This window comes from Helianthus annuus, chromosome 14 (genome assembly GCF_002127325.2).
Source record: "Helianthus annuus cultivar XRQ/B chromosome 14, HanXRQr2.0-SUNRISE, whole genome shotgun sequence".
Lineage (NCBI taxonomy): Eukaryota > Viridiplantae > Streptophyta > Magnoliopsida > Asterales > Asteraceae > Helianthus > Helianthus annuus.
Genome location: NC_035446.2, coordinates 90,713,977 through 90,741,371, shown reverse-complemented (window position 1 = coordinate 90,741,371; position 27,395 = coordinate 90,713,977). Strand labels below are relative to the sequence as shown.

Here is a 27,395-nt window from a genome sequence, read left to right as displayed (position 1 = left end):
AAACTAACTTGAATTTATTCTGATACATAATAAAAATAAGGACGTAGAACTCGATTACAAAATTGAGGAGTTATAAGTGTCAATGCTGAAAATTAAAAGGTAAAGATAAAAAAAAGACAAAAAAAAATTGATGTCCTTATTGTACTGTTATATAATTTTATTGTACTGATGTAGAAACATTAGATATATACTGTATACACGTGATTTTGTTGAAGGAATGCCCAGTCCCCATCCTTGGCCCGTAGCCCCGTACAGTTACAATCTCAACAAAACACATAAGAAAACAAAGCGATAAATTAACAAGATATGGACGATATTGACTGAGTTCAGTTAGACTATCTTTAATGTATCCATTGAAAGGATGCTCTTGAAGGCCCTTACAAGCCCTTAGGATTGTGAGATTTTATCCATAGATGCCCTTTACATCTAAGCCCTTTCACAAGGGCTTTGTTTATGTAAGTGAGTGGACCCAAAGTAAAAAAACAAAATGTTTTATTTTAATATTGTGTGTAGTGGGTAAGTAATGAGGTGGAAATTAAGAAGGGTAAGGATATTTGTAGGGTTGGAGATGAAATAAGGGGTTTTAAGAATTTGTAAGGATATGACGTGACACATGACGTGGCAGCTAAGAGCGTCTAAAGACATACGTAACATTGGAGATAGTCTTACTTATATATGAATGAGTTCCTATGAAGGTTATCTTGCTTCTATAAAATCTACTTTGAAATATAAAATTAGTACTCTTGATATGGCAGGTGAGGTGAGAAGGATTAAGCTTGGATCACAAGGTATGGAGGTATCATCTCTCGGTTTAGGATGCATGACCATGACCGAGAGTATGTATGGACATGGCAAGTCTGAGGAAGAGATTGTTGGGATTCAGTAGTGTCAATTTCACTTTTACCAAACGGGGTTGATATATTTTACTAACTAAATATATAATTAATAAAATACGTAGCGGAACAAAAATAAAAATCGACACCAAAAGTGAACCGAATAGGATCATGGTTACAAACATGCAAATACGGTACATAAAATAATTAATCTACCGATGAGAAAAATTATACCCTTGTGGTTAATATTTAACCGTGTGAGACACCGAGATACAACGAACGAGTGCTAGAACACAAACACGAACCGAGCGACGGTGCCTTTTGCTTGCCGGTCGTAATTATCAAAACAACAAAAAAATGGCAGCACTGCAAAAGTGGTGGCTTTCTTTGTTTTTTCCTTTTTGACGGTTGTAGTTTTACAATTGTCTCACAAAATGAATTACTTTTTTTCTTTTGTGATCTCTTGCGGCAGACTCATCTAAAGAGATGATAGACATAAATATATATAGTAATATATTTAGGTTTAACATCCCTAATTATCTCTTAGGCCCCAAAGCCCAATAAAATAAGTTCAAGCCCAGACGCGATACGAAGCCCGAAAAACAAAGTTTAATTAAATAAGTAATTAAACGTTAAATTATTTATAACGTGTATAAATAATAAATCCCGTTTCTCGTGGATATATAATTATTCTAGATAATTATATATATTTCGTTCCGTTAATTGTTCGTGGTCACCAGTTAACCAAGTTAAGTGGATTTAATATTCGTTGCCCAAGGTGTAACTCTTACGGGTCATAGCTCGGTCAGCAGCGGTGACTTATCGAACCCGTACATATAAATCCAACGATCTCCCACTTGGACGGCCTTCGATAAAATCCTCAACGCAGACAGTCAGCGGCGCTCTAGCTGCACGTGGCTGCCCCCAACAAGGTATGACACTTTAAAGTCATTAACCAAAACACCTTGCCATTAGTAACAACTTACTATTGCAAGACAATAGACTTATGGTAATTGTTGTCATTCATCCTTTCTGTAAAAGACATAAATTGAATCAATGAGACATGGATTAAATTCATTCTCATATGGTGTTCAATTATTATTGTTCTCGATCAAGAGTCAAAGTGGTCCGAACAAACACACAGTAAGTTTGGGTAAGGCCTTACACTTTACCAGTTTGAATCAACGAGGGCGCCACAATGTCTAACTGTTACCTATCATGTAAGAGTATAGAATCCCATATCGACTACATACAACTCCCACTGAACTTCAGAACTATTCCCAATTAAAGCCTTTATCACTGGCAGTTACGTGACAGCGGTTGACAGTAATCAGAGAATAGTCCTTGGTAAACGGAAGTTCTAATATGTATCTCAGGTCAAAGGATACTAAATGAGTATACCAATATCAAAGCATCTTATGACTAAGATCCATGAAGATGATTTGATGCGAGTTACATCCAACGTCATTCTCAATGAGGTCTGTGAATTTGGAAGTCAACTCCTTGAGTCCAAAGTCAGAATAGTCTTAGTTAAGAATCGTTCCCACGAGTCTGACCGACTACAGATAGTTTAGAATGCAAGATTCATGGATTAAACGTATTAAAATCGAACACAGTTATAAGATTCAAAATTGCATTTAACTAGTAAATCAAAATTGAATTCAAAAGTACAAATGTAAAAAGTTCGTACATCCAAATACTAAATCAAAACATACTGTTAGGTAATCTAAGCCCGATAGCACCCATGTGCTGATCATGCTTGTCCTGAGTCATGGGCTTAGTAAACGGGTCTGCTAGGTTTTGATCTGTGTCCACTTTGCTTATCACGATGTCTCCACGTTCCACAATTTCCCATATGTAGTGGAACTTTCTTAGAATGTGCTTGGCCCTGTGATGAGACCTGGGCTTTTTGGCTTGAGCAATATCACCTGTGTTATCACAGAATATCTCGATGGGTTTCTTAATGCTTGGAACCACATAGAGGTCGGTTATGAATTTCTTCATCCAAGCAGCCTCTTTTGCAGCATCTGATGCGGCTATATATTCAGATTCGGTGGTTGAATCCGCCACCATACTCTGCTTGGAGCTCTTCCATGAGATAGCTCCTCCATTTAGAGTGAATACAAAACCTGATTGTGAGCGAGAATCATCTCGGTCAGTTTGAAAACTGGCATCAGTGTAGCATCTTACAGTGAGCTCTTCTTCTACTCCTCCAAATACTAAGAACATATCTTTAGTTCTTCTCAGATACTTCAGAATGTTCTTAACCGCAGTCCAATGGGCAATGCCAGGAGTTTGCTGATAACGACTAGTCATGCTTAAAGCATGCGAGACGTCAGGTCTAGTACATAACATAGCATACATGATAGAACCAATCGCTGAAGCATATTGAACTGCTTCCATTCGCTTAATTTCAATGTCCGTTGAAGGAGATTGCGATTTGTTCAACACAGTCCCTTTAGTCATAGGAACACCTCCTTTCTTGGAGTTTTCCATCTTAAAGTGTGTCATTATTTTGTCTATGTATGTACTTTGACTTAGCCCAAGAAGTCGCTTAGATCTATCCCTATAGATCTTGATTCCTAGAATATAAGCTGCTTCTCCAAGATCTTTCATTGCAAAACAAGTTCCCAAATAGTGTTTAACTTCGTTAAGCATAGGGACGCTGTTTCCAATAATCAGTACATCATCCACATACAGGATGAGGAATGATATAGTGCTCCCACTAGCCTTTCTGTAAACACAAGGCTCATCTTCATTTTTGACAAAACCAAACTCTTTGATCTTTTGGTCAAAACGAAGATTCCAGCTACGAGACGCCTGCTTGAGTCCATAAATGGACTTATTCAGCTTGCACACCCTATTAGGATATTTTGGATCAACAAAACCGTCTGGCTGAACCATATAGGGGCTGTTTGGTAGCCTCTAAATGGTCATTAAGAGGCTACCTCTTAATGGAACCATTAAGAATTTTACTAATGAGAAGGTAGAAGAATGTGACATGTGATGATTTACCATTCAGAGGTTACCTCTTAACCATTCAGACTTGAGGTTACCTCTTATTCATTCAGAGGTTTTAAACCATTAAGAGGTAGCATCTGAATGGTCATTAAGAGGCTACCAAACAGCCCCATAGACATCTTCAGAGAGATGCCCATTAAGAAAAGCGGTTTTGACATCCATTTGCCATATCTCGTAGTCATAGTACGCGGCTATGGCAAGCAATATCCTGATCGATTTGATCATAGCAACGGGCGAGAAGGTTTCATCATAGACAATACCCTGAGTTTGAGTGAAACCCTTCGCAACTAGCTGTGCTTTATAGGTGTGTACATTTCCATTCATATCGGTTTTTCTCTTGAAAACCCATTTGCTCCCTACTGCCCGAGATTCGGGGAGTAGCTCAACCAAGTCCCAGACTTGATTATCACACATAGATTACATCTCAGCGTTCATGGCTTCCAACCATTTCGCAGATTCAGGATCTGAGATAGCAGATTTGTAGTTAGTAGGTTCGTCATTAGACTCATCTACTACCAAGACTTCAGCACCTTCGAGATGCCAAGGTATCTGTCAGGTTCTTTACGAGTCCTGCTACTTCTGCGAACGCCTGTGTTCATGACTAATTCATCAGCAACAATTTCTTGTTGTTCAGACGTTCCGACTTCATCAGCGGTTGTTGTTGGTTCTCGAATTTCTTCAAGATCAACCACATTATTTCCAGTTCCTCGATTAAGAAATTCTTCCTCGAGAAAGTGCCCCTTCCTTTTGATGGAAATAACATTTGCATCAGGATGGTAGAAATAATATCCGCTTCTTTTATAGTATCCGACGAAAAGAACCTTTTCACCTCGAGGATCGAGCTTATCACCAGCATCACTTGTGATGTATGCATCACATCCCCATACTTTTAGGTATTCCAAATCGGGTTTACGCCCATGCCATATCTCATATGGGGTTTTGTTTACCTTTTTAGTCGGAGCCAGATTGACAATGCGGGCGACAGTCATAAGAGCATGACCCCAAAAGGAGTGAGGCAAGTTAGTTCTACACATCATCGATCGAACCATATTAAGTAGAGTTCGATTTCTCCTCTCGCTCACGCCATTAAGTTGGGGTGTGCCAGGTGGAGTGGGTTCTGAAATTATTCCACACTCTTTGAGATGATTGAGGAACTCTAAGCTGAGGTATTCGCCACCTCGTTCTGATCAAAGTATTTTTATCTTTCTAGTAAGTTGGTTTTCTACTTCGTTTTGAAACTCCACTTTTCAAAAGTTTCATGCTTATCGACTATAATCGTCGATGAATGTAACGAAGTATCTTTCATGGTTCCTTGTCATGGTTCTGAAAGGGCCACATATATCAGTGTGAATGAGTCCTAGCAGACCATTGGCCCGTTCACCAACGCCAGTGAAGGGACGCTTTGTGAGTTTTCCAGCTAAGCAAGATTCGCAATCATTAAAGGAGTCCTGTCTAGTGGATTCAAGAATCCCCTCGGATTGGAGCCATTTTATGTGGCCAAGTCTACAATGCCATAGAAAGGTTTCATTCATATCAGCTTTGTTACGCTTAGAAAGATGATATATGTTATTACATGTTTGAACATCAATCTCATAAATACCATTTCGAGGTTTAGCCCCAAGATAAAAGATATCATTCAAGTAGGCAGAAATAGAAATACCATTAAAAAACGTACTTGAAACCTTGTTCAAACAAAAGGGAAGCCGAAATAATGTTTCTGGTTATACCAGGTGCAAACAAACAATTGTTTAAATTAACTACAAGGCCAGAAGGACATGAAAAATGAAATGTGCCGGTTGCAAGAACGGGCACTCTTTTCCCATCACCAACGATGAGTTCCATGTCGCCTTGTTTCAGCTTCCTCCACTTTTCAGGCTCCTGCAAAACATTAGTGATGTGGTAACCACACCCGGTATCAAATGTCGGAAATTTTAGTGCAAATAAGTTTTTCACTAAATATTTTGGACATCAATAATATTTATATATGTGTTGTATAAATAATTATTTATGGTTTGTGTTCAAACTATGTCCAAATAGAGCTGAGATGAATGAGATATCGAAGCTTGAAGTTGTATGTTTGGAAAAACAAAGATGAGAAAAATGGATTGAGATTTGTCATCTTGTCCCACATAGGTGGAATGACAAAACTTAAAGTGGTATATAAGGAGGAGCACTCCTTGAAGACAAACACCAGTGGGGACCCTAATGGGTGCGGAGCACCCTTACTCATGCACATATGCGCGCGTGCCGTTGCCTATAAGCCCTATGTAGTGCACTTTGTACTTCGCACACCGCCTTTGTATTTTTGTCCATGAGCGCGTGGTCAGATACATGGCAGGTCCGCTTATGGCGTACCCTTGGGTGGCGTAGGCGGATGCCATGGCGAAGACTACAAATGGCACATGAGTTTGGATGGTGCATGACCAGGTGGCGTCCTGGTATGTGTAGTAGCATCCGTGTGGCGCGCAAGTATAGATGGCGCATGACCAGGTGGCGTCCTGGTATGCACAATGGCATATGTGTGGCGCGCGGGTCCATATGGCCAGGCGTAAGGTCCATGTAGTGTGTTGCATGGGTTTACGGATCAGTTATGGCACGCGCGCAGGTTACAGTAGTAACTGGGAGCACTGGTCTGCACACCATGCGCATGCGCGGGTTCCATACAATGTGGCGCACAGACTGAAGAGCCACTTCAGGCGCGCGTACATGTCTGCAACGGTAGCAGAGCAACTGGCAGGACCTAGTCAAAGCTAGCTGTTACAACCCGTTTAATGCGTGTCATGATGTATATGACCGTTTTTGACTAACCACTTAAGTCCATTTATTAGAGATTAATGTCATATTCATTATCTTGTTTATTACAAGATTAATGTTATAATTATGACAAGATTAATGTCTATTTTATTACTAGTTTTAAGTACATTAAAACTATGGGTCTATAAATATGAACTTGGTGGTTCATACTAGAGACACAAGGAAATAGACTTTCTCTTTACTCTCAATGTTTCATTGAGAGGAGTACTCTCAATTTTACACAACTTCACATTGTTCCAATTTTTATGAACACCAATTTATACCCGGTGTAATCTCGGGCGCGAGTGTCATCTCCGGCAGTATCCTGGAAACAGACCGTCTGAGAGGAGGCGCAGAATCTGTTTTAAGGGCCCCGTGTCTAACACGATCCTCAACCAAAACCGTCAACGGCAGTTTGTTCATTCTTGCAGCGGAGGTTCGTACAAGATGGTGCGGTTGAAGTTCTTCCAAAGACGCTAGCTTGAATCAAGATTGGTACAATTATATTGTATTTATATTCGTTTATTTAGTTTTTGTTACCAGTAAGGTACTAGAAGAATTTCCCACAAATAACGAGAGTCTCGTTATTATCTATTTTATTAATATTTTAAAAAAAGTGAACCTAGTTCCTAAAATCTTAAAACAGACTTTCGTGAAGATTGTTGCTACAATCTTAAATCCCTTCTCTACGAGGATTTAGGTTCACGAAAGTTAAAATATTTAATGAGATTTTTGTTAAAATCTTGAAAATATTTTTTGGGAAATATTTATTTAGTACAATGAGTCGAATTAATTTTATGATTGGGGTACAATCTTTAATCCGAATACCGGGTTGTAAAACGTCTTTTTGATTCAAGTTTTGGAGTTTCGTGGCTTGTGTTCGTGTTTTGATAAACCGAACCATATACAAAATAAAATGTATTTCAATATGTTTTGAAATACTAAATTTTCTAATGAGCGTATTAGAAAATTTTATTTTGTAACCCCTTAGAAAAGTGTTTGTAACGTTTAATATATTTTTAATAAGCTTTTAGTAACCATAATTGATATTAATGTTGGTTTTAAAAGTCTTGAAATATATTTATTTTCTAATGAGCATTTTAGAAAGTAATTATTTTATAAAATAACTAGTTTTAATATTTTCTAACGAGCGTGTTAGAAACGTTGTTGAAATAATAACGACATTAAAACTTTTTATATCTCTAACGAGTGTGTTAGAATTGTATAGAATGATAAGTTTTTAATATCATCTTTTATATCTAATGAGCGTGTTAGATACGATGATTGTGTAAAACTAACTTGTTAAAAGACAATTAGATTTTCTAACGATCGTGCTAGAAAATATACGTTTAGATTTTCTAACGAACGTGTTAGAAAATATTATTATTTCAAATAATTACCGACGAGCGTGTTGGAGACAATTATTTTGGATAATAAACCTTGTAACGGTTTCGTCTAAACTATTAAATTTCTAACGAGCGAGTTAGAAACGGATTTTTTCCACATACGTTTAAACGATTTTTATTTGTTTATTTCTAATGAGCGTATTAGAAATAGTTTATATTTTTTTTATATAAACTTCGAAACAAATTTTGTAATCGACTATTTCTAACGAGCGTGTTAGAAACGATTTAAAGAGTTTGATAGTTGTTTATTTTCTAATGAGCATGTTAGAAACGACTTTGTCAATAGTTTATTTCTAACAAGCGGGTTAGAAAACGTTTATTTTATATAAACAAAAAACGGCTTATGGAAATAAATAATCGTCTAATTTTCTAATGGGCGTATTAGAATTAGTTTATCTTATAACCAACTATTTTAACGATTTGCAATCGTTAATTTCTAACGAGCGGGTTAGAACCAGGTTAACTATGATAAACTATTTAAGATGATTTGTAATCGTTTTATATATTTTCTAACGAGCGTGTTAGAAAAGATATGTGTTCATTTCTAACGAGCGTGTTAGAAAACGTTCATTTAAGTAAACCAAAAGTGAATAAATGTATTCGTTTTATTTCTAACGAGCGCGTTAGAAGCAGTTTACTTTATAAAACTGAATATTTTGAATGTTTGATAAACATTAAAATTCCAATTAGCATATTAGAATTGGTTTTCATACAAACCACTCATTTTAATGATTGATAATTGTTATTATCTAACAGCGGTTAGAAATAACTCGATGTTTTTATAGACATAATAAGTTTCTTAACTACTTGCGAGTAGTCAATTGTAAACAACTTTATACTTTGGACAACTTGTGATTATTCAAGTTTAGAGTTCCAAGATGAGGGAGTACCTCAAAACATGACACCGAACGAAATAATTGCGTTTATTTCGGTAAAAAGTGTTGAAGATAATAACACTTTGGCTTTTGATGTTTAGATATCATTGGTGTACCCGTTATTTTGGACTACTAATAAGTTGTCAAAAGGATACACATTTTGATACAAAGTGTAAAAAGTAATTTACACAAACACAACGAGCGAGTTGTGATCATGACTTATGTAATAAGTCACAAATCAAACATCAAATGCATAACGGCGTCGTGAGAAACGTAGTGTATGGTTTGAGATGGAATACACGAAAACGAGATATGTCATCTAATGTTGAGAGCATCAACATGGAAATGCACATGTAAGTTTTCAAAGAAGATAACATATGAAAGAAATATATGTTATTATTGTAAATGTTTTAATAAATTTAGAAAATTTATTAATGGAAATTTACAATAGTAATGGACTTGTAGATGCTTCTACCACCATCAATGTTGTTTAAACTATGTGCAGGCTTGGTCCTCAATTTGGGAGAGTATCCCAATACATGGTATTAATGAAACAACAATGTAAATGTATATATCACTATAGGCATACGTGAATGCTTTGTTGTTGAGAGTCAATCTAATTGGCTATATCTCAAGACTTAAGTGATTTTATACAAAGAATTTCATCAAAGTGACTTGGATTAAGACTTATGTTTAAGTCTTTAGGGAGTCAATGATCAAGCCTTGGAGATAAAAGGCAAACGAGTTATGATCCTAATAGATAAGTTAACTATGGTTTTGAGGCCTTCCTAAAACCGATGGTTTTGGAATGGTGAAATAAAATTTCATTCTTGTGTCTAAATTAAGAAACGAATGTTCGGAAGAGATAGTGCGTTATCTCTTAAGGCTGTGAAGAATCAGAATGATGCATCTTCTGTTCACCTCCCAGAGTATTGTGGTCTAAAGCATGCTAGACTAATACTTGTTAATTTATATGCTCGACGGAGATTAAATTAACTTTAAACATTCAAAATATGTGATGACACAAGAACGAATTTTGTGGTAAACAAAACTATAAATATAACTTCATTAAAATGCAAGCAATGTGGGGGGAGGAGGCCATTTAAGAAATAAACCCTTTAGGGTATGTGGAAATGGTAGTTGAGAAGTTTTCTCAAACTCGAAATGAAAGGGAGAACCTTTCATCACTCCATTTGGATGTTATCCAATTACACTTAAATGTGGGGGTGACTTGCATTTGAATGTGAATATGGTAGTTGAGAAGTTTTCTCAAACTCGAAATGAAAGGGAGAACCTTTCATCGCCCCATGTGGGGGGTGACTTGCATACATTGCAAACGCATGGCCAAGTGGAGTACACAATGGTTATATGGAGTCAATCTAGTAGATTGGACTCGAATGCCAATTGGTTAGTAAGATGTCAGTCATGACACACCAAAGGCATGGTGAAAACGTGTCTAGCCATGAATTGAGTTTCATGTCATTCTAAAGACAAGGTACATAACTGGATCCAGCTTGAGATCACGAGTTATAAGTCTTATGAATCGACTAAAAGGCAAAAGTGACTAGCGAGTCAAGAAACACGTTAGAACAATTGATCTCAATTTAAATTGTCATTGGTGACTTAGCAAAGTCAAAGATAATTTTGGATCCAACAACCCAGTGGGTTGATAAGAGATCAGGTTGTGGAATGGGACTAAAGCCATGAAAAAAGGGACATGAGAGAAACCTAACCTAGTTGACTGGAGATCCCAAGATCTAGGTTCAATAGGCCAACTTAATCATGAACCGAAGGGTAGTCACTGTGGGGGTGTAGCTAATATATATGTTTATATATAAGCTAGTTTATATGTTTCATATTGTCACACCCCGTTAAAATCCACACGTTTCACCGGTGGGCCCGGTGGGGGATTATCGTGACGTAGTTGGTAACATTCCAGTCAAGCAACACAATATTTAAATGCACATCGATAGCAAAAGATAGATATATTTCAACCAGTGTTGTAAAAGTCGGATTAATCGGCCGAGTACTCGGCAAGTACTCGGTCCTCGGACCCCCTCCGAGGCAACTTCCTCCTAGGCGGTCTCAATTAGTCGGCCTCGGGATTACTCGGGAGTACTCGGTGCCTAGTCGGCCTAGTCGGCGCCTAGTCAGACGTAGTCGGCCTAGTCGGTCTAGGCGGTCAACATGGTTTGTTGACTTTTAATCGGTCAAACTCGGTCAAAATCGGCATACTCGGCCTTGTACTCGGACTACTCGGCCTTGTACTCAGACTAGTCGGACTTGTATTCAGAATATTTGAACTTTAAACATGTTTCATTTTAAATTATACTCAGTTGACATGAATTATGCTTATTTTAACATATAAATAATATATAACAATTAATTTTCTTTATATTTACCATGTCCGCGTACTCCCCGAGTACTCTCCGAGTACTCCGATTACTTCCAACTCCCCAGTCGGCCGACTAGGGACCGCCTAGCGACTTTTACAACACTGATTTCAACCGAATGTTATTGTAATATCATGTATCACAAACAGTTGAAAACAATCCACAGGGGGATCAAAAATAAATAGGAAATATTGTTCAATAGTTGACATCCAAGCTTGCGAGACTTATTGTGGATGCTAGGAGAAAGCCAGCCTAGTTCGCATAGTACCTGCACTTAACCTTTTTGGGAAAATACGTCAGTTTACACTGGTAAATACATTCAACCGACACTTTTGAAAAGGTTTAATAAAATTGATTTGAATGCGCGTGGCACAAACTTTTATAACTTGGGATAATTATTTTAATATAATACTTGTAAACGAATTACATGTTTCTTATGCGTTCAGTAGCCCGATCCGTAGACCGGGTTAAAGATCAATAGACACACCACATTATTTATTCATTTATGCACTGACGGGTGTACGCCTACACCCCGTGCTCAGGTCGTGGCCATCTCGTAAGATGATGCCAAGGATATCCGGGACATGGTCATTAACCCCCCAAAAGCTTTAAGCAAACAAAACATTTCAAAACAAAGCATGTCAATGATTTAATCTCTATTCGATTAAAGATTCAATGTCGGACCAAGCGGTATTCTATATACCGTACCCCAAGCCCGTATAAGGGAAAATAAGTTAAAAGTATTTACCTTTGCACAGTATATTTCACAAACAGCAATTTCAAGTAGCTTTTACCGGGTCTCCTATTCTGGAACGAAGGTTTATAATAACCTATTAGAATCCAAACGGGTCTTTAATTAAGCCTAAACTTAGACCGGTTAGTTTTAACGAAAGATACGGTTCGAACGCACGATTAAGCGAAGACCGGGATAGAATGTAATTTAGACCCGACAAGTTTGAAGGCTTGTATAATATGGGTAATCCAACCACATTCTGGATTTTGAGATAAAAACGACAAGGTTTGACCCGTTTCGGCTAATTTATGTAAACTAGTTACATAAACAGAACCGAACGCGTAAATGGCGTAACGGGTAACCGTAACAGTCCTATACAGGTTTCCTAAGTCAATATGCTCTAAATATGTTGTGATATCAGTAGGATACCTTCCATTATGCCCATAACGAGTTTAATCACATAATACACCCCGTAGGGGCATTTTGGTCATTTTAAAGATTATAAAAGAGATTATTTATACTTCTGATGTTCGGGTCTGAAGAAATCAGTAAAACCACTTATTTTAACAAGTCGCATTAGTAGGTGATAAGTCTTTATAACAAAAATGGTTTTAAACCCAAACTATGCGTTTAATACGCGCATATAGCCGTTTTAAGCGATTTCCGAGTTATACAGGAAATCTGAGTTTTCTGATCAGGTTATAAAGTTCAAAATACTTTATTTATTATCTAAAATCAGCAGCAATTGGATTGGCGTCAAAATACTATGTAGAACTCATTTTATGTCCGAAAAGGGTATATTCGGTATTTACCGAATCAAGGTCATAACCTTAGGCTATGAGCAGGTTAAAAATAATTAAAAATCTTTAAAAATCCCAAAAAAATATTATATTACATTAGTGTGTAAAAGGTTTGGTGTCGAAATTTGGGTTTAGATAGGCTTTATGCTAAGTGCGCCGTTTAATTAACAAAAGTTTTCTTAATTGCGCTATTTAACATAACTCCTATTCTAGACCTTGAATTGACATGAAATTTTAGGGACATGTTTAGAAATCAATAACTAAGGTTATTGTCCTTTTACATATCCAAAATTCTCGTTTTAAGGTCAAAAGGGCATTATGGTCAACCTTTAAGCATATGACGGAAATGTGCAAACGACTCGGTCAAACAACGAACCAGTCACAGAGGGTCATACCAACTTGTAACATTGTCCTAAGGGAGTCCCAAGGCATTTCTAGATTCTACTAAAACGGGTCAGAACTGAAGTCAAAGCAAAAGTCAAAATTTTGCGACTTTCGGTTCCGAACCGGGTCAAAACAGAAAATGGTCGGATCAAACAAGCTTAGACCAGTTCTTATACTTATTATCAAGTTATATGAGTGATAAAATAGGTTACAAGCCTTCTACATTGTTAATTATGCGTTAAATCGAAAATTAGCATTCTGTTGACTTTTTCAAAGCAACTTTGACCCGACATTTGAACTAGTTAGAGTGGGAACCAGAGGGCGCCCTTTTAAGGGTTTAATGCCCACATAATTACCAACATATAACTACCTTTGATTCGACTAATCACTGGACCTTTAGTGATTAATCACTAAGTCAACCGCTAATTACGACGGTTTGACTTTTAAGCTAAAACTAAGCAAAAACTTAACTAAGAAAGGTTAAGCATACTTACTGAAGTCCTATGCATGATTAGGAAGGCTTAGAGAAGACACTTGTGCTCCAGAAAGCTCCACAAATGCAGAAGGAAGGAATGAACACAATGTTGCAACAATGTGGCTTTATATAGTGTTCTTAATCCATTGAGATCATGACACCTAGGTCTATCATTGATCCCAGATCATTTACAAGTGTTTCCTAGTGCCTAGGAACTGTTAGGGGTCGCCCATGTTGCTGAAAATATCTTACAAAGTAGGTTAAACGTTTATAACAGCCAACAGCCAAGCTGCTGTCGCTGGGCACTCCTTACAGACCGTAAGGCAGGACCTTTACGGTCCGTAAGCTTTTGACAGAAGGCAAAAATTAACCTTTCACGTATTACGGACCGTAAGGCAGGACCTTTACGGTCCGTAAGCCCTTGCCAGAAGCAAAAAAAATTAACCTTTCATGTATTGAACAAGCAACTTGTAAAGCATTATTTTGAGCCAGGGAAATGTCAGTATGAGGCTCTTTTTACCCATGCTTGATCAGTTGTGCCTACCTATCTCAATGTATCATTGGTTTGCATTATGATGGAAATTATACACAAAAGTTTTTATTGAGCATTATTTCATAGGATCCATACTTGCAAATTTGGACATCCTTTATTATTAGTAATCACCGGATTAAAGGTATACTAGATGTTTATTAATCATGTTAGGGTCTTGGGATTTTATAATAAAGTCGTTCAGAGGTATAAATTAACATGTTGACGTGTTTAAAAATCCTGCCATACATCTTTAACTAAATCCGGGTTTATAATGCTTTTGTCGTATGTGACACGTGTCGTTTATTTATTGAACACAAATTTTCGAGGTGTTACATCCTCACCCCCTTAAAAGAAATCTCGACCTCGAGATTTACTGAAACAAATGAGGGTATTTTTCTTTCATTGTGGACTCTACCTCCCACGTGTACTCGGGACCTCTACGAGCATCCCATTTAACCTTTACAATCGGTACATGCTTCCTTCGAAGCTTCTTAACCTGTCGATCCTTGATCGACACAGGTTTTTCAACAAACTTCAAGCTCTCTTCTATGTGCACATCTGAGTGTGGTATAACTAGTGAATCATCAGCGACACACTTCTTCAGATTACAGATGTGGAATACATTGTGAATACCACTGAGCTCTTTGGGTAAGTTTAACTTATAGGAAACTAATCCGACACGTTCGATGATCTCGAAGGGTCCTATGTATCTCGGGCTTAACTTGCCTTTCTTACCAAATCGCATCACTCCCTTCCAGGGTGATACTTTAAGCAATACCTTGTCACCTACCTCGAAGTTAAAAGGTTTACGCTTCAAGTCTGCGTAGCTTTTCTTCCTATCTCGGGCAGCTTTCAGACGGTCACGAATCTGGACAATCTTGTCCGTCGTTTCAAAGATTATTTCAGGTCCTGTCAACTGGACATCTCCAACTTCCGCCCAACACCCAGGCGTCCTGCACTTCCTACTGTACAAGGCCTCGAAAGGCGCAGCCTTAATGCTGGTATGGTAGCTATTGTTGTACGAGAATTCGATTAATGGCAGGTGGTTATCCCAGTTACCACCTAAATCAATCACACATGCACGAAGCATGTCTTCCAAAGTTTGGATTGTACGCTCACTCTGCCCGTCCGTCTGAGGATGGTAAGCCGTATTGAAGTTTAAGCGCGTGCCCAAAGATTGTTGGAAACTTTTCCAAAAATGAGATGTGTACCTAGTATCTCTGTCAGAGATAATAGACACATGCACGCCATGCAGAGGTACAATCTTATCTACGTACAATTGGGCTAACATGTTGGAGCTATAAGTCTCCTTAATGGGCAGGAAATGTGCTGACTTAGTCAGTCTATCAACTATTACCCATATCGTATCGTTTCCTTTCCTTGTCTTTGGGAGCTTAGTGATGAAATCCATCGTCACCATTTCCCACTTCCACTCGGGAAGTTCAGGTTGTTGTAGCAAACCTGACGGCTTTTGATGTTCAGCTTTGACTTGCGCACAAGTCAAACATTTAGCAACATAGGTGGCTATTCAAGCCTATCCACCAGAAGTTTGCTTTCAAATCCTGGTATATCTTGTCAGCTCCAGGATGAACGGAGTATCTGGAACTGTGGGCTTCCTGGAGGATAACCTCTCGTAGTCCCCCATAAACTGGAACCCATATTCGTCCAATTAACCTCAGAATTCCGTCCATTCTATAGGATAACTGTTCTTCAGTCACTCCTAGCTTTTCATTAGGATAGTTAGCTTCCAGCACAACTTCCTTCTGTGCAGCTAACAACCTTTCATTTAAACTATTCTTTATCTCAATGCTCTTGGCATTGATTCTAATAGGCTTTACTCTTTCCTTCTGACTCAAGGCATCGGCGACTACATTCGCCTTGCCAGGATGGTATCTTATCTCGCAATCATAATCATTCAAAGTCTCCATCCATCGCTGCTGCCTCATGTTCAAATCCTTTTGGTTAAATAGATGCTGGAGGCTCTGTGATCAGAATAGATCACACACTTGATGCCATACAAATAGTTCCTCCATAGCTTCAGTGCGAATACAACGGCACCCAACTCCAAGTCATGGGTGGTGTAATTCTTTTCATGTACCTTTAACTGACTAAAGCATAGGCAATAACCTTGCCTTTCTGCATAAGCACACATCCCATCCCGGTGTGTGATGCATCGCAATATACCACAAACTCCTCTATTCCATCAGGCAATGTCAACACAGGTGCATTGCTCAGCTTCTGTTTAAGGATATCAAAGGACTCCTGCTGCTTAGGACCCCAGTTAAACTAAACATTCTTTCTAGTTAAAGAAGTTAGGGGTGCAGCAATCCTTGAAAAATTTTCAATAAAGCGCCTATAATAACCTGCCAATCCCAAGAAGCTGCGAATTTCTGTGGGCGTTTTAGGCTCTTGCCAATTCATGACAGCTTCCACCTTAGCGGGATCCACTTGGATACCACGCTCACTAACCATATGTCCAAGGAATTGGACTTCTCAAAGCCAGAATTCACATTTCGAAAATTTGGCATAAAGCTTTTCCTATTGAAGTAGTGAAAGAATGCATCGGAGATGCTTCTCATGATCAGCTTGGTTCTTTGAATAAATTAGAATGTCGTCAATGAAGACGATAACAAATTTGTCCAAGTATGGTTTACAGACACGGTTCATGAGGTCCATGGATGCCGCTGGTGCATTAGTGAGCCCAAAAGGCATCACTAGGAACTCGTAATGACCATAACGAGTCCTAAATGCAGTCCTGTGTACGTCTTCATCTCTAACCTTCAGTTGGTGATAACCTGACCTCAGATCGATCTTAGAGAAGTAGCTTGCCCCTTGAAGTTGATCGAACAGATCGTCGATCCTGGGTAATGGATACCTATTCTTGATAGTGACCTTGTTAAGCTCACGGTAATCGACGCACAGACGCATCGATCCATCCTTCTTCTTGACAAATAAGATTGGTGCTCCCCAAGGAGACGAACTAGGTCTAATGAAACCTTTTGCTAGCAATTCATCCAGTTGTTTTCTCAATTCCTTCATCTCTGTTGGTGCCAATCTGTAGGGTGCTCTAGCAACAGGTGTTGCCCCAGGGATAATGTCAATCCTGAACTCCACTTGCCTATCTGGGGGTAAACCAGGTAGTTCTTCGGGAAAAACTTCAGGGTATTCAGAAATGACAGGGATATCTTCAATCTTGGGCTTCGGCTCATCAATAGTCACTTGTGCCATGTAGATGACGCAACCCTTTCTCAAACACTTTGAGGCCTTGAGCATAGTCACATGCTCAGGCAGTCCATACTGGGTATCTCCCTGAATGGTAAGTGGTTCACCAGACGGAGTCTTGATCACCACTTGCTTCTTATTGAAGACAATCAGTCCATGCCTAAAACTATGTCGAAACCGGCTAACTTCAAAGGAAGTAGGGACAATGGAAAAGAGTGGTCCTTAATGAATATAATACATCCCTCTAATATGGTTGAGGCGGTTTCTAAGGTGCCATCAGCTAGTTCCACCTCATACTTCACACTTAAAGTTTTGATAGGTATATTCAGCAATTTGCAAAACTTATTGTCTACAAACGATTTATCAGCTCCTGAATCAAATAGTACTCGTGCATTGACATCATTTATAAGGAAGGTACCTGTGATCACATTGTCGTCCTGCACAGCTTCCTTTGCATCCATTCTGAAGACTCTAGCATTGGTCTTCTTCCCTTCATCAGCCTTCTTTGCATACTTTGGGCAGTTTGTCTTAATGTGCCCCTTCTCGTTGCAACTATAGCATGTCGCGTTTTTCAGTTTCTTGCACTCGAGGGTTTTTATGTTCCGTGGATTTGCAAATCCCACAAGGCCTTGTCTGAGATTGGGATTTTGTGTCAAGTCTGCATTTCCCAAAATGGTATTTCTGACAAGTCTTACACTTGGGCTTATCTCCAGACTGATGCCCATCTTTCCTTGAACAAGATCCCTTCTTGTGGTCATTGTTCCCTCGGTGCTTCTAATTTGACCGACGCGAGTTTTCATCATCATCATGCTTCCTTTTCTCGGTATCCTTGTTCCTCAGCGATCTCTGCCTGACCGCGTCCGGTGTGAGGGATAGGGATATATCAGCTACTGACCTGAATGTAGCTGGCCGAGAGGCTCTTACACTTGCCTTAATCTCCAGAGCTAAGCCCCCTATGAAATGAACTATTCTTTTGGGTTCCGGGGTCACCAGATAAGGAACCAACCTTGACATCGTGTTAAAGCTCGTAAGGTAAGCTTGGCAATCCAAATTCTTCATCACTAACGACAGAAAATCCAACTCAATCTTCTCAACCTCATGATGAGGGCAGTAGTTCTCTCGAATGAGGGCAACAAATTGTTCCCATGACATATTGTACAGTGGAACCTTCCCAGTAGCCTGAATCAATGATCTCCACCAGGCCAAGGCCTCACCCTTGAACGATTGTGATACAAACTTCACTACATCCTTTTCAGCGCACCCGCTGATATCAACCACCGCGTCCATCTCATCCAACCATGTCATGCAGTCTATTGCTCATTTCTCCCCCGTAAAATCCCGGGGCTTGCATGAAACGAAGTACTTCTAGGAGCAACCCTTATCACGGGGTCCTTGATTCAGCACAACTTTTTGAGACGGGACACTATGATGGTTTGAAGAGTGACGATCGTCATCATCTTTCTTTGGTTCTTCCTTCTTGGAGGGAGGCTTGCTATGTGCCTCGGAATGAGTCTTGGGCTTCGAATGCGGTGCGGATCGGGTCCTACTCCGAGTCCCGCTCGACTCACTGTACTGCCTATCCAAGGCTTTTGTAACAACATTGTCAATCAACGCTTACAGTTCAGCACCCGCTATATTAATACGAACATTATTCTCATTCTCCTTTGGATGACTATTTACTTCATCCGAGTCAGCCATTTTATCTTGAACTGCTACATAAGAAAATGGCAAAAATTTATTTGGGAGTTTATTATGGAATTGCCCTTTTTGGCAATTCATTAACCATGGTAACATAGGCCATATTTGGTTAATTTGTCACTCACATTTATTTAGGATTTTAAGATAACTTATCCTAATTATGAACAATATTGTTAGTGGCACAAAATCCTAGTCACAGGGACGTTTTTTATATTATAAGCCATGATTTCAGAGAATAAAGGCATGGAGGTTTGAACATAGTTCTCTTACCTTTTCTGATAGGGAGTCATAGACTACTACTGTCTTTTGCCTTATATGACAATGAATATGGCCCGTAGGCACTACATCACTAATGGATGATTGTTATGTGATCATCTTACTTGATGATTTAAACCCATGATTTATAGATCATTAAGTTAGGGTTTGGAATCCCTTGAAGGGTCCTTATATAAGAATGACGCGTGTGATTTTAACGAATCACGTCTGCCAGGAGTGTTAACATGTTTACAGAGGTTAACAGGAATTTGAATCTTTTAATCAGGTCTTACCATCTTGGCCGGGTCTTATAATGACACGAAGGCTAGGTTATACCGTTAAGATTCTTTATATGATAGGCAGATTATTTTTTAAAAGGAATGATTTTGATTTATCTATTTCATATATTTATGCATATAATGACAAAATGAAATTTATAAACTTAGCATTCCAATACATAATAAAAGGATTACACACTGCCCTAAACGGGACTTTTAAACAGACAAAGTACCTACGCAGAGGTTAAACAGAAAAACAAGTCCTCGTAGGGACCAATTACTATGATAGGTGTCCTCGCATGGACTGAAAAGGCAAGTCCACACAGGGACTGAAAGATAAGTCCACGCAGGGACTGAAAGACAAGTCCACCCAAGGACTGAAAGACAGATAAATGTCCACACAGGGACTTAAATACACAAATAAATGTCCACGCAGGGACTTGATTGAAATAAGAAATACAATAGTACATATAGAGACTAATGATCTAGCTTCTTCTTTCCTTTTAACAGATTTACTAGGCCTTTGGGGAATCCACGGTTGTTCTTACGTTCTTGCTCAAAATCTCGCTCCACCCTGTTTAGACGGTGGAGGATTTCTTCCTCTTCCGGTGGGGAAAAACGTGGCTGTTGCAATAAGTGCTGAGCTGGAGGTCTAGCAGGTATTGGATACCCATGAGTTGAGTATCCCATTCCCCAAGGTGTTTCATAAGGTACTTCAGGATGAAGGGCGTGGTAGTTTACCGCCGCTTCTATGTATGGGTCGACACCAATATAGTTGTAGTGAGTGTGAGCTGGCTGCTCAAACGGGTTGTACGCTGTGGAACCGTCGTATGTAGGTATCGGGTTATCATAACCAAATGGTGGCGGAGGTGGTGCAACTGGTGCAGAATTCACCTCTGCAGGTGGGTTCGAAGGTCCACCCATTTGTGGGTCTTCATGCAATGGCGGATAATGACTGCCACTGGAGTGTCGAGGGGTGCTAAAATGAAAATCCCCTCTTCGTGTGGATATCCGCGTGCTTGTTCTCCTACGTCTTGGAGGATCCGGAGGTGCTTGATGAACTGGCGGCGGTGGAGGCGGTGGCGTGACTGCCACGAAACGCGAATCCTCGGAGGGATCCTGCTGCTGCTGTTGTTGTTGCTCATGAGGCGATAAATGGTGAGAGGGTGTAAAGTACCACTCACACTGGTTGAACCTCGCTTGATAATTGTCTGGACCCTGATAGGGTGTTCCATGGAAGGATGATCCATCAGAGATCTCGATTGGATGGTTGGGGGTGCCTCTTGCAGGTTCGACGGGATCCGTGTCCTCGTCCATGTCCATTGCATTGTCTTCTGAGAAATGGTCCTCTGGTCCCAATGGGTTAAAACCCACTGATTCTTGGATAAAGTTTGCCGGGTTGAACCGGCCCTGAAAGACAGGAGTAGGGTCGCCAAAAGAACGGTGCGAAACGTAACTCTGGAGAGGTATGAATGAAGGTTGAGGGTTATCGGGCTCGTTTTCCGAGTTCGGCCCAAAAGAGTGACGGTAAGAAGGTGTTGAACTGTGCGAGATAGACCGTCTAGCGGGCTCAAAAAGGTTCCTTCTGTTTCTCTGAGGATCGGCACTCATTGTGCTGGCAGGAGCTCGCATGTGTGAAGGCCCGGGGCCTCGTGATCGTTGTGGGTAGTGATTGGCCCTTTGCCTCTTCCTCCTCTTCTGATTGCCGGTGGCATATTTCCTGCTTACACAAATGAAATAAAATAACAGGCAATAAAGGACAAACTAGAGCAACAATTCGAATTCGTCCTAAGTTCTTGTCTAGACTCGAGTATGTGCAATTGTGTCATTGAGATTAAACACATAAGGATAGTGTTTAATTCACTCAACGTTGGCTCTGATACCAACCTGTCACACCCCGTTTTCCACACGTTTCACCGGTGGGCCCGGTGGGGGATTATCTTGACGTAGTTGGTAACATTACAGTCAAACAACACAATATTTAAATGCACAGCGGAAGCAAAAGATAGATATATTTCAACCGAATGTTATTGTAATATCATGTATCACAAACAGTTGAAAACAATCCACAGGGGGATCAAAAATAAATAGGAAATATTGTTCAACAGTTGACATCCAAGCTTGCGAGACTTATTGTGGATGCTAGGAGATAGCCAACCTAGTTCGCATAGTACCTGCACTTAACCTTTTTGGGAAAATACGTCAGTTTACACTGGTAAATACATTCAACCGACACTTTTGAAAAGGTTTAATAATATTGATTTGAATGCGTGTGGCACAAACTTTTATAACTTGGGATAATTATTTTAATATAATACTTATAAACGAATTACATGTTTCTTATGCGTTCAGTAGCGCGATCCGTATACCGGGTTAAAGATCAATAGACACACCACATTATTTATTCATTTATGCACTAACGGGTGTACGCCTACACCCCGTGCTCAGGTCGTGGCCATCTCGTAAGATGATGCCAAGGATATCCGGGACATGGTTATTAACCCCCCAAAGGCTTTAAGCAAACAAAACATTTCAAAACAAATCATATCAATGATTTAATCTCTATTCGATTAAAGATTCAATGCCGGACCAAGCGGTATTCTATATACCGTACCCCAAGCCCGTATAAGGGAAAATAAGTTAAAAGTATTTACCTTTGCACAGTATATTTCACAAACAGCAATTGCAAGTAGCTTTTACCGGGTCTCCTATTCTGGAACGAAGGTTTATAATAACCTATTAGAATCCTAACGGGTCTTTAAATAAGCCTAAACTTAGACCGGTTAGTTTTAACGAAAGATACGGTTCGAACGCACGATTAAGCGAAGACCGAGATAGAATGTGATTTAGACCCGACAAGTTTGAAGGCTTGTATAATATGGGTAATCCAACCACATTCTGGATTTTGAGATAAAAACGACAACGTTTGACCCGTTTCGGCTAATTTATGTAAACTAGTTACATAAACAGAACCGAACACGTAAATGGCGTAACGGGTAACCGTAACAGTCCTATACAGGTTTCCTAAGTCAATATGCTCTAAATATGTTGTGATATCAGTAGGATACCTTCCATTATGCCCATAACGAGTTTAATCACATAATACACCCCGTAGGGGTATTTTGGTCATTTTAAAGATTATAAAAGAGATTATTTATACTTCTGATGTTCGGGTCTGAAGAAATCAGTAAAACCACTTATTTTAACAAGTCGCATCAGTAGGTGATAAGTCTTTATGACAAAAATGGTTTTAAACCGAAACTATGCGTTTAATACGCGTATATAGTCGTTTTAAGCGATTTACGGGTTATACAGGAAATCTGAGTTTTCTGGTAAAGTTACAAAGTTCAAAATACTTTATTTATTATTTAAAATCAGCAGCAATTGGATTGGCGTCAAAATACTATGTAGAACTCATTTTATGTCCGAAAAGGGTATATTCGGTATTTACCGAATCAAGGTCATAACCTTAGGTTATGAGCAGGTTAAAAATAATTAAAAATCTTTAAAAATCTCAAAAAAATATTATATTACATCAGTGTGTAAAAGGTTTGGTGTCGAAATTTGGGTTTAGATAGCCTTTATGCTAAGTGCGCCGTGTAATTAACAAAAGTTTTCTTAATTGTGCTATATAGCATAACTCCTATTCTAGACCTTTAATTGACATGAAATTTTAGGGACATGTTTAGAAATAAATAACTAAGGTTATTGTCCTTTTACATATCCAAAATTCTCGTTTTAAGGTCAAAAGGGCATTATGGTCAACCTTTAAGCATATGACGGAAATGTGCAAACGACTCGGTCAAACAACGAACCAGTCACAGGGGGTCATACCATCTTGTAACATGGTCCTAAGGGAGTCCTAAGGCATTTCTAGATTCTACTAAATGGGTCAGAACTGAAGTCAAAGCAAAAGTCAAAGTTTGCGACTTTCGGTTCCGAACCGGGTCAAAACAGAAAATGGTCGGATCAAACAAGCTTAGACCAGTTCTTATACTTATTATCAAGTTATATGAGTGATAAAATAGGTTACAAGCCTTCTACATTGTTAATTATGCGTTAAATTGAAAATTAGCATTCTGTTGACTTTTTCTAAGTAACTTTGACCCGACATTTGAACTAGTTAGAGTGGGAACCAGAGGGTGCCCTTTTAAGGGTTTAATGCCCATATAATTACCAACATATAACTACCTTTGATTCGACTAATCACCCGACCATTAGTGATTAATCGCTAAGTCAACCGCTAATTACGATGGTTTGACTTTTAAGCTAAAACTAAGCAAAAACTTAACTAAGAAAGGTTAAGCATACTTACTGAAGTCCTATGCACGATTAGGAAGGCTTAGAGAAGACACTTGTGCTCCAGAAAGCTCCACAAATGCAGAAGGAAGGAATGAACACAATGTTGCAACAATGTGGCTTTATATAGTGTTCTTAATCCATTGAGATCATGACAACTAGGTCTATCATGGATCCTAGATCATTTACAAGTGTTTCCTAGTGCCTAGGAACTGTTAGGGGTCGCCCATGTAGCTGAAAATATCTTACAAAGTAGGTTAAACGTTTATAACAACCAACAGCCAAGTTGCTGTCGCTGGGCACCCCTTATAGACCGTAAGGCAGGACCTTTAGGGTCTGTAAGCTTTTGACAGAAGGCAAAAATTAACCTTTCACGTATTACGGACCGTAAGGCAGGACCTTTACGGTCCGTAAGCCCTTGCCAGAAGCAAAAAAAATTAACCTTTCATGTATTGAACAGGCAACTTGTAAAGCATTATTTTGAGCCAGGGAAATGTCAGTATGAGGCTCTTTTTACCCATGCTTGATCAGTTGTGTCTACCTATCTCAATGTATCATCGGTTTGCATTATGATGGAAATTATACACAAAAGTTTTTATTGAGCATTATTTCATAGGATCCATACTTGCAAATTTGGACATCCTTTATTATTAGTAATCACCGGATTAAAGGTATACTAGATGTTTATTAATCATGTTAGGGTCTTGGGATTTTATAATAAAGTCGTTCAGAGGTATAAATTAACATGTCGATGTGTTTAAAAATCCTGCCATACATCTTTAACTAAATCCGGGTTTATAATGCTTTTGTCGTATGTGACACGTGTCGTTTATTTATTGAACACAAATTTTCGAGGTGTTACACATATATCCCTCTAAAACTATAAAAGGGTGTTTAAATACGACCTAGTCCATTCCTATAATATCCAGTGACATTGTTGTGAGGTTAAGCATAATATGTGGTTTTATGATTGTGTAAATCATAGTAAACCATAATGCTTTTAATGATTTAAAGGGAAATCACCTATGTTGGAGAGAAGTGTGGTCGGTTCGAATGGAATTAGGGCATAATTCCTAGAGCTCCCGCAGAACCAGGAAAGTGCTCCATGACCATTATTGGAGACATACATGAGGAGATGGCCCGGCTAGGGAAAGTATTGTGTGAATGTATATTGTCATTTACACAAATGGGGGGTTGTTCAAGGACATCACGTCTACAAAACCCTAGTAGGCTAAGTATGCTTCACAAAGGAAGGTTCAAAGGCTACACCTACCTATCCTGCAATACTCGACTGTCGAGTTTTCATCGGGGAATTTTGTGTGTTTTAATCGATCTCCATTCATGTGGGGGTTTGTTGGAAATTTTAGTGAAAATGAGTTTTCACTAAATATTTTGGACATCAATAATATTTATATATGTGTTGTATAAATAATTATTTATGGTTTGTGTTCAAACTATGTCCAAATAGAGCTGAGATGAATGAGATATCGAAGCTTGAAGTTGTATGTTTGGAAAAACAAATATGAGAAAAATGGATTGAGATTTGTCATCTTGTCCCACATACGTGGAATGACAAAACTTAAAGTGGTATATAAGGAGGAGCACTCCTTGAAGACAAACACCAGTGGGGACCCTAAAGGGTGCGGAGCACCTTTACTCGTGCACATATGCGCGCGTGCCGTGGGCTATAAGCCCTATGTAGTGCGCTTTGAACTTCGCACACTGCTTTTGTATTTTTGTCCATGAGCGCGTGGTCAGATACATGGCGGGTCCGCTTATGGCGCACCCTTGGGTGGCGTAGGCGGATGCCATGGCGAAGACTGCAAATGGCACATGAGTTTGGATGGCGCATGACCAGGTAGCGTCTTGGTATGTGTAGTAGCATCCGTGTGGCGCGCAAGTATAGATGGCGCATGACCAGGTGGCATCCTGGTATGCACAATGGCATATGTGTGGCGCGCGGGTCCATATGGCCAGGCGTAAGGTCCATGTAGTGTGTTGCATGGGTTTGCGGATCAGTTATGGCACGCGCGCAGGTTACAGTAGTAACTAGGGGCACTGGTCTGCACACCATGTGCATGCGCGGGTTCCATACAATGTGGCGCACAGACTGAAGAGCCACTTCAGGCGCGCGTACATGTCTGCAACGGTAACAGAGCAACTGGCAGGACCTGGTCAAAGCTAGCTGTTACACCCCGTTTAATGCGTGTCATGATGTACATGACCGTTTTTGACTAACCACTTAAGTCCATTTATTAGAGATTAATGTCATATTCATTATCTTGTTTATTACAAGATTAATGTTATAATTATGACAAGATTAATGTCTATTTTATTACTAGTTTTAATTAGATTAAAACTATGGGTCTATAAATATGAACTTGGTGGTTCATACTAGAGACATAAGGAAATTGACTTTCTCTTTAGTCTCAATGTTTCATTGAGAGGAGTACTCTCAATTTTACACAACTTCACATTGTTCCAATTTTTATGAACACCAATTTATACCCGGTGTAATCTCGGGCGCGAGTGTCATCTCCGGCAGTACAACTACTGCTTCGGTTGTTGTATCCTGGAAACAGACCGTCTGAGAGGAGGTGCGGAATCTGTTTTAAGGGCCCCGTGTCTAACACGATCCTCAACCAAAACCGTCAACGACAGTTTGTTCATTCTTGCAGCGAAGGTTCGTACAAGATGGTGCGGTTGAAGTTCTTCCAAAGACGCTGGCTTGAATCAAGATTGGTACAATTATATTGTATTTATATTCGTTTATTTAGTTTTTGTAACCAGTATTGTACTTGAAGAATTTCCCAAAAATAACGAGAGTCTCGTTATTATTTATTTTGTTAATATTTTAATAAAAAGTGAACCTAGTTCCTACATCAAATACCCATGTGTTGCTGGAGATAGTAAAAAGTTCAATAACATAAATGAGAATACCTGAAGAAGTGCCAATGTTATTGGCCTTGTTCGCCTTCAGCTTGGCTAGATACTGTGGGCAGTTCCTTTTCCAGTGCCCCATTTGGTTGCATTCAAAGCACTGACGCTCCTGGGGAGGGGGTGGTTTAGCAACCTGCTTGTTGTTGGTTGTAGATTTGGCAGCAACAACAGCCATTTTCTTGCCTTTGCTGTTATGAGCCCTTTTCTTGTTGTTGGGCTTCTTAACACCACCAGACTTGACCATCAAAACTTGGTTGGTTTTATGTAGAATGTTCATCTCGGCCGTTTTGAGCATACCATGTAGCTCAGGCACAGTCTTCACCCAAGCATTCATATTATAGTTCATATTGAACTGGTCATACGAGCTAGGGAGAGAGTTCAAGATGAAGTCCGCTGCCATTTCATCTTGCAGGGGATAACCAAGTTTGTTCATCTGGTCAATGTACCCTTTCATCTTA

At 39.3% G+C, this 27,395-nt stretch overlaps 2 protein-coding genes across 2 annotated transcripts in view; one reads left to right on the top strand and one right to left on the bottom strand.

Moving 5' to 3' along the window:
• The window catches only part of LOC110885024 (auxin-induced protein PCNT115), a 51,028-nt gene that overhangs the window by 16,208 nt on the left and 7,425 nt on the right, over window positions 1-27,395 (top strand).
• On the bottom strand, window positions 5,564-27,289 carry LOC110885026. Its single transcript, XM_022132723.1, has 2 exons — window positions 26,938-27,289; window positions 5,564-5,732 (listed from the first exon to the last, which is right to left on the bottom strand). Exons 1-2 carry the CDS (start codon window positions 27,281-27,283, stop codon window positions 5,725-5,727), a joined length of 354 nt encoding a protein of 117 aa, XP_021988415.1. The 5' UTR covers window positions 27,284-27,289; the 3' UTR covers window positions 5,564-5,724.